Raw genomic sequence first — 7,981 nt, 5'->3', positions numbered from 1 at the left:
AATGCAAATCAAAACAACATTGAGATACCACCTCACCCCAGTTAGAATGGCTATAATCAAGAACTCTAATAACAACAGATGCTGGAGAGGATTTGGACAGAAGGGAATCTTACTGCATTGTTGGTGGGAGTGTAAACTTGGTCAACCACTTTGGAAAGTAGTATGGAGGTTCCTCAAAAGACTCCACAAAGAGCTCCCCTATGACCCAGCAATCCCACTTTTGGGCATTTACCCAAATGATCACAAGACCATACTAAAGCTACTAGCACAACTATGTTTATTGCAACATTATTTACTATAGTAAGATATGGAACCAACCCAGATGCCCCTGAGCTTTGTTTTGCTCAAAGTTAGTGCTCTATCATTTGTGTCACAGCTCTACTTCTGGCTTTTTGTTGGTTAACTGGAGATAAGAGTCTCATAGACTTTCCTTCCTGGGCTGGCTTTGCACCACAATCCTCAGATCTTGGCCTCCTAAATTGCTAGGATTACAAGTGTGAATTTCTGGCTCCTGGCCATAAATTGTATTTTAAATTTTGTTTTCTTCGTGTTCATCATTAATATTAAGAAATGTGACTAATATTTTTTATGTATTGACCTTATATATTGTTTGTACCTCACAAAAGGGTTGCTCTATGCATCCATGAGGGAAGCAATTAGAAGCCAGTTACTTGAGAGGCAAGGTGGTAGCAGAGAAAAAAATTCATTATGATCAGCAAGCTGATTGGAAGATGGAGAACCATCTTCTCTGAAGGACCATCTTCTCTAAAGACTGTTTTAGTGGTGGTTTATATAAAATATGGGTGATTGAAGACTGATAGGAGACTTCTCACTAGTGAAAGTATGTGGCCAAATGACTCACAGTAGTTACCTGATCACAAGGTATTTATCAGATGTGTACATTTCAAGAACAAAGGTCATTATTTTTTCAAGCGAATCTTATTTGTCCACAAGCAATTTCTGATGTATTACACAATGGATAGGTTAGAGAAGGTAGCTGCCCTGAAGCCCTTCTACTGATCTCTGAACTGATTTAATGAACAAAAACATACTTTACTGGATTGTTGTGAAATGTAAGAGTCAAGTGAAGTTATGTTGGGACTCATGTGGTGATGCACATCTGTAATCCCAGCACTGAGAAATCCAAGGCAAAGAAGTTGTAAGTTTGAGGCCATCTTGGGATATGTAGAAAGACCCTGTCTCAAAAACTAACAAAGCCAAATAAATAGAGACTTGGGCACTAAATCTTGCTGAACTCACTAATTCTAGGAGACTTTTTTTGTGTATATTTCTTAGGATTATGTATAGTCATTTATCAGCAAATAGACAGTTTTTTTTCTTCTGTTCTAATCTTTTTTTTTTGTTTGTTTTTACTTATGACTGTTGCAGTGACTAAACTTTCAGTATTGTATTGAACAGGAGCAATGAGAGTAGACATCCCTGTATCTTCTTGATTGAAATGAAAACATTCAGTTTTTCAACATTGTTAATGTAAGGGTTTTCTATTTTTTTCTTTTTTTGGGGGGGGGTCCGGTCATGGGGTCTGAACTCTGGGCCTGGGTGCTGTCTCTCAGCTCTTCAGCTCAAGGCTAGCACTCTACCACTTGAGCCATAGCACCACTTCCGGCTTTTTTCTTTTTTCTTATGTGGTGCTGAGGAATCGAACCCATGGCCTCAGGCATGCAAGGCAAGTGCTCTACCACTGAGCCACCTTCCCAGCCCTGTAAGGATTTTCTAAATGTCTTTGCAAAAGTAAAGGTACTTCTCTTCTTTCCTACCTTGGTGAGAACTTTAAAAATCATGAATGGATGTTTAGCTTTGTCAAAACTTCTTTCTGTATCAATTGATATTTTTATTCTTTAGCTTATTGATATGAATAAACTTCACTGACTGATTTAAACAGTTACATTGTTGAATCACTGGTGGATTATGTTTGTTACAGTGTCCTTAAAGACTTATATTAAAGTCAAAGAGTCTGAAAGATAGAGTGGGGCTTGATCACCTCTTCCTGTGGGCTTCATGGAGCAGCAAAGACAAGCCCCTGGGGAAGGCTCTAAGGGAAACAGGGACTTTAGCTTTATAAAAAAGTAAATTCAGTCATTGACCTATATGAGTTTGGAATGAATTCTTTCTCAGAGATTATGGATAAAACCTTGTCTTAGCCAATATATTTGGCTTTGTGAGACTTTATTTAGAAACTCCAAATGGGACCACTTAGGTTTTTCAGGACTAATTCAGTGTACCTGTGTCCTCATCTTCTTCTTCCCCAACCCTGTGTTGCAAGTCCAGATTATACAATCTCACCTGTTGAAGAAAAAAAGACTTACATTAAAATTTGTATGATACTTCTCTTTTTCTTGTATCTTTGGTTTGGCATAATGTGAACCCTTTAAAGGAAGATAGTGTGTTTCTTTCTCTCTTTTTCTAGAAGAGACTTGGTAAAGTAACATTCATTCTTTAGATATTTGGTAGAATTTTTCAGTGAAATATTATATGAGGGAGTTTTTAGTTACAAAATCAACTTCTTTAGTGGTCGTAAAGGTATTTGGATTGTTTATATTATTTTAGTGAAATTTAGGAAGTTTGTGGGTTTTGTCTATTTAAATTGTTCAAGTTGTTTATAATTGACAAATAAGTAAAAAGTTTTTTTTTTTTTTTGGGGTCCGGTCGTGGGGCCTGAACTCTGGGCCTGGGCGCTGTTCCTCAGCTCTTCAGCTCAAGACTAGCACTCTACCACTTGAGCCCCAGCGCCACTTCCGCCTTTTGTCTTTTTACTTATGTGGTGCTGGGGAATCGAACCCAGGGCCTCAGGCATGCAAGGCAAGCGCTCTACCACTGAGCCACCTTCCCAGCCCAAGTAAAAAGTTTTTTTAAAAGACATTCTCTTATTGCCTTTTTAATGACTGGGGTATTTTTTGTATATCCTTTTTCTTGGAGTATATTTAAAGTAATTGATTTAAAAAGTCTTTGTGTAATGAACTTAGTATGTGGGTATACTTGAGATCAGCTTCCTTTATATATATATATATATATATATATATATATATATGTGTGTGTGTGTGTGTGTGTGTGTGTATATGAATACACACATATACATATACAGTTTTTTTTTGGGCCAGTCAGGGCTTGAACTCAGGGCCTGGGCACTGTAGCTGAACTTTTTTGGTCAAGGCTAGCACTCTACCACTTTGAGCCACAGTGCCACCTCCAGTTTTCTGGTGCTTAATTGAAGATAAGACTCTCATGGATTTTCTAGCCTGGGCTGGCCTAATTTTTTTTCCTAGTAGATGGATTTACGCCTTTGCATGCCATATGATTTTTCTTTTGTTGAAAATGAAATTCTTGCACATTCAGAAACACTGAAAACCAAATTTTGCTCCACTCTAGCGTTGTTCCTTACTGTCATTTGTTTAAAAACTTCTCTGAACTATTTGTTAAGTCTATAGTCTTTGTCATATGTGACTAAAGTTGCCATTTACTAGTTGAATGGTCAGGTTGAGATTTGATCAAGATATCCTTAAATATCTACAGGAGACCTTCTGGTCTTCACATAAAGGCTCTAGGTATTTTGAGGCACATTTTTTAACACTCAGACAGGCAGTTTTCAACTCTACCTATTGAGATTTTCATCAGAAGCTTCCGATTTTTCTAATGCTATCTTATGTGTATAGTATCAGCCAATTCAAGGGATGATGATGTGGAAGAGAAGTAGCCTTGAGCTGAAGAGCTCAGGGACAGCGTCCAGGCCCAGAGTTCAAGCCCCACAACTGACCCCCCCAAAAAAAGTTGATGATGATTATTGTGGATCATGGGGCTTGAACTCAGGACCTAGGTTCTGTTCTTGAGCTTTTTCACTCTACCACTTGGAGCCACAATACCACTTCCAGTTTTCTGTGGTTAATTGGAAATAAAAGTCTCATGGACTTTCCTGCCTGGGCTGGCTTAGAACCACTATCATTAGATCTCAGCTTCCTCAGTAGCTAGTATTATAGGCAACTGGTTCCAACAAAACCAGAGGATGTTTCCAAATGGCTGCTTCTTGCTGGCTTTCTGCCTCCCCACATATCTTTGTGTCTTCCTTTCATTCTACTTCCTACAGAGACTGTCCTTGCAGGTCTCTCAATATAATGTCCTTTTTTTTTTTTTTTGTCAGTCTTGGGGCTTGAACTCTGGGCCTGGGCGCTATCCCTCTTCAGCTCAAGCCTAGTGCTCTACCACTTGAGCCACAGCGCCACTTTCAGTTTTCTGGTGGTTTATTGGAGATAAGAGTTTCAAGGACTTTCCTGCCCGGGCTGGCTTTGAACCATGATCCTCAGATCTCAGACTCCTGGTAGCTAGGATTAAGGCATGAGCCACCAGCGCCGGGCTCCACGTTCTTTTTATTTATGTATTTTTTAATAGGCGGTGGGGCCTGAACTGTGTCTGGGCGCTGTCCCTAGCTTTTCAGCTCAAGGCTAGCACCCTACCACTTGAGCCATTGCACCACTTCTGGCTTTTTCTGCTTATGTGGTGCTGAGGAATCGAACCCAGGGCCTCATGCATGAGAGGCAACTCTACCACTGAACCAACTTCCTAGCCCCCTCTTTTTAGTTGTTAGTGAGGTGGTAGTAACAGGTGGGAGGAGGACATTCTGTGATACTGCTATTAGTCCTTAGTCTTAGCTGAACCTGAGTCTTAGGATGAGATCTTCCCAACTGTTCTGATCCCTCTTTGAGATACAGTGCTGGGCATAGCATGCATTTCTGCCAGCTGTAATTTTGTTTTCTTGGTTTTCTCCTCTCAGTTGCAGTAGGTTTCCAGAAGTATAGTGAGGTTATGATTTGTATTGGACTTCCCCCTGAACATTAAAGCTTTTGTTTCTTAGAGGAGACAAGGAAGACAGATCTGTTGCATTAAGAGTGTTCAGTGATGCCTGTTGATTGGACCCCTGGGTAGTTGTCACCAACTACCCAGCTTTTCAACTATGTCTGTGTTACCAGGTGAATGTTTGAAGAAAGGGAGTCCCCTATCTGGATCTTGGTTCCAAGTCTTTTGTGTTCCAAATAAGGAATTGAGCAGGATAAAGGAATATATAGATATATTGAAAGGGAATGTATGCCCTGTGAGACTACAAGAATGGGCTGTGGGAAAGTGCTTTTTGTAGGCAGCTCAGGAAAAGTGTGTGGTTTGTTTGGTAGAGCTATGGTAGTCCTTTATTTGAATGAACAGGTTGATTGACAAGTGGGGCTTGCTTTTTTTAGTTTGGAAGTTGAGTCCATGATGTTTAGCTACTATAGAGAAATATGTCGTGTTTCTTGTCATTTTGTTGCTTTCCTGTAGCTTGCTTTTTTCCTCTACTTGTGTTTACTAAACTAGTCTAGTGATTTTTAGTCAGTGCTTTCATGCACAAATACATTGTGCATGCCTAGATTTGTTGAGACTTTCTGGGATGAACTTGTACATGTTCCTCATAGAGATTGGGAAATCTTAAAGTAAGAATCTGGGAATTGTATGGTCAAAAGTCATTATAGGGTCATTATCCTTGTTCCCAGTTCATGCACAGTTGGTGAGAACTCTGCTTTGCTGGACAAATAGCCTGTTATCATGTGGCCCCAGTGAAGCTGGTCACAGGAACTTTATCAGCACCTTGTCAATGCCTTTGCAGTCTAGGGTTATCTTTTGGAAGGGTTCTTCAGCATTCCTTAGGCAGGTGCAGATCTGTAGGTATATCTGTGGCTTGTCTTAGAAGTGGTCCTGGCAACCATGGATCCTATTTTTTTTTGGTCAGTTGTGGGGCCTGAATTCTGGGCCTGGGCACTGTCCCTCAGCTCTTCAGCTCAAGGCTAGTGCTCTACCATTGAGCCTCAGCGCTACTTCATGGTTTTTCTGCTTATGTGGTGCTGAAAAATTGAACCCAGGGCCTCATGCATGCAAGGAAAGCACTCTACCACTGAGCCACCTTCCCAGCCCATGGATCCTGTTTTATCTGCCTCTGGACTGTTCCTTAGGCCGAGGTGGATCTGTGGACCAGTCTAGTGAACCACCCTGGCAACTATGGATCCTGCTTTGTTTACTTGCCTCACTTGGCTATCCTTTTGGTCATCCTTCCCCCACTTATCAATATTTTGGATCCTGTAATGGAAATAGATTGTGACTACTTTCCCTGCTAATAGAAAAGATGAAAACTTTCTTTATCTTTCCCTATGTTTTCCATAAGCCTTGGTAGGTTTTCCTACAAGAAAAGCCTACTGCTGATCCATGGTCTTTTTTTTTTGTGTGTGTGTGTGGGGGTCCAGTCGTGGGGCCTGGGCGCTGTCCTTCAGCTCTTCAGCTCAAGGCTAGCACTCTACCACTTGAGCCACAGTGCCACTTACGGCTTTTTTCTTATGTGGTGCTGAGGAATCAAACCCAGAGCATGCAAGGCAAGTGCTCTACCACTGAGCCACCTTCCAAGCCCCTGATCCATGGTCTTAAAGTAGCTCACTGTAAGAACTTTCATTTAATTTGCAATTTTCCAGCTTTAAAAAAAGTGGTTGTGAGAAGGTAGTTTCTTTTTCTCTAGAAAGAGCTGGAAATGAATGTCTTGAGATTCTAATTTTCTTTTGTTGGTTAGTCATGGGGCTTGAACTCTGGGCCTGGGCACTGTCCCTTAGCTCTTCAGCTCAAGGCGAGCACTCTGTCACTTGAGCTACAGCACCACTTCTGGTTTTCTGGTGGTTAATTGGAGATAGGAGTCTCATGAACTTTCCTGCCTGGGCTGGCTTTGAACTGCAATCCTCAGATCTCAGCCTCCTGAGTAGCTAGGATTACAGGCATGAGACACCATGCCAGCTTGAGATTCTAATTTTCATAGCACTTTTCTTTTCTTGATTTAGGAGGCTGAAATCCAATATGAAAAACAGATTGGTAAAATTATTATGGAAACACAAGAACTTAAATGGCAAAAGGTGAGTGTTTTCCCCCTCAACTGGCATTTTTAGCATCCATTTATAATGTATACTAGTTATTGCTAAAATGAAAAATTTAAATTTCCTAAATATATCCAAGAGTAGTACATTACTTGAAACAAAACTTCAGGACAATTCCAACTAAAATTCTTTTTGATATTTGGGTTTTCATAAAACTGAGAGTAAAAGTTTTGTTCGGGCTATTTATTTATTCATTTAGTTGCTTATTTCACCAGTCTGGTAAAATAACTTGGTGCCTCAGGATCTTGCTCAGCTTGTTTATTCAAAGCTGGTGCTCTATCACGAGCTAAATGTGTAGCCTGAAATTTTGCTGATTAATTGGAGATGAGTCATGTGCATTTATATTTTGATACGGTTTTGAATTCTTATTTGCTATATCTCAGCCTCCTAAGTAGCTAGGATTACAGGTATGAGCCACTGAGGCTGGCTTTATTTAGTCTTTCTGATATTACACTGAGGATAACTTAAATTTTGCAAATAAAAAACATAGTAGTGTTACAGAAGAATGAGAACAATTTGAAAGCAGTGAGATCTCAGCACTAGAACGAGTATTGTTATATAATGCAGTCAAATAGGAAAAAATAACATCAGGTCTGATTTTCTCTAACTTAATATATTAAAGCATTCATGCACTAAACTAAAAAGTGAAAGGTTAATATTGATAGTTAAAAAGTTAATGATAGTTCCTTCTTTAAATATTTAAACAGGAATTTAAGGGTAACATATTTGACTATGAATTCAAATGGCATAATTTAAAACTAACTAGAAGTTGTTAGAATTTGGGGGGCCAGAGAGACTCACAAGATCATACAGAATATGGACACACACACAAGTATTGTCCCATCTTCCTTCTCTTCTTTTCAATTTTGATTATTTGTTTGCTTTGAGATGTATGTCTTGCTCAGGGTGGTCTTGGACTTCTGGGCTTATGTGCTCTTTCTATCTCAGCTTTTGAGTAGCTGAGACTACAGGTATACTGTGTGTGTGTGTGTGTGTGTGTGTGTGTGTGTGTGTGTGTGTGTGTGTGTGTGTGT

The 7,981-nt window shown here is 39.9% G+C and overlaps 1 protein-coding gene across 1 annotated transcript in view; it reads left to right on the top strand.

The window, feature by feature from the left end:
* The window catches only part of Ccdc73 (coiled-coil domain containing 73), a 97,469-nt gene that overhangs the window by 7,544 nt on the left and 81,944 nt on the right, over positions 1 to 7,981 (top strand). The window contains exon 2 of the mRNA XM_013019552.1: positions 6,855 to 6,926. Coding sequence (XP_012875006.1) covers positions 6,855 to 6,926 — 72 coding nt within the window. The remainder of the gene's footprint in view (positions 1 to 6,854; positions 6,927 to 7,981) is intronic.

The sequence above is a fragment of the Dipodomys ordii genome, unplaced genomic scaffold (genome assembly GCF_000151885.1).
Source record: "Dipodomys ordii isolate 6190 unplaced genomic scaffold, Dord_2.0 Scaffold46, whole genome shotgun sequence".
Classification (NCBI taxonomy): domain Eukaryota; kingdom Metazoa; phylum Chordata; class Mammalia; order Rodentia; family Heteromyidae; genus Dipodomys; species Dipodomys ordii.
This window is presented reverse-complemented; position numbering and strand designations above follow the sequence as displayed.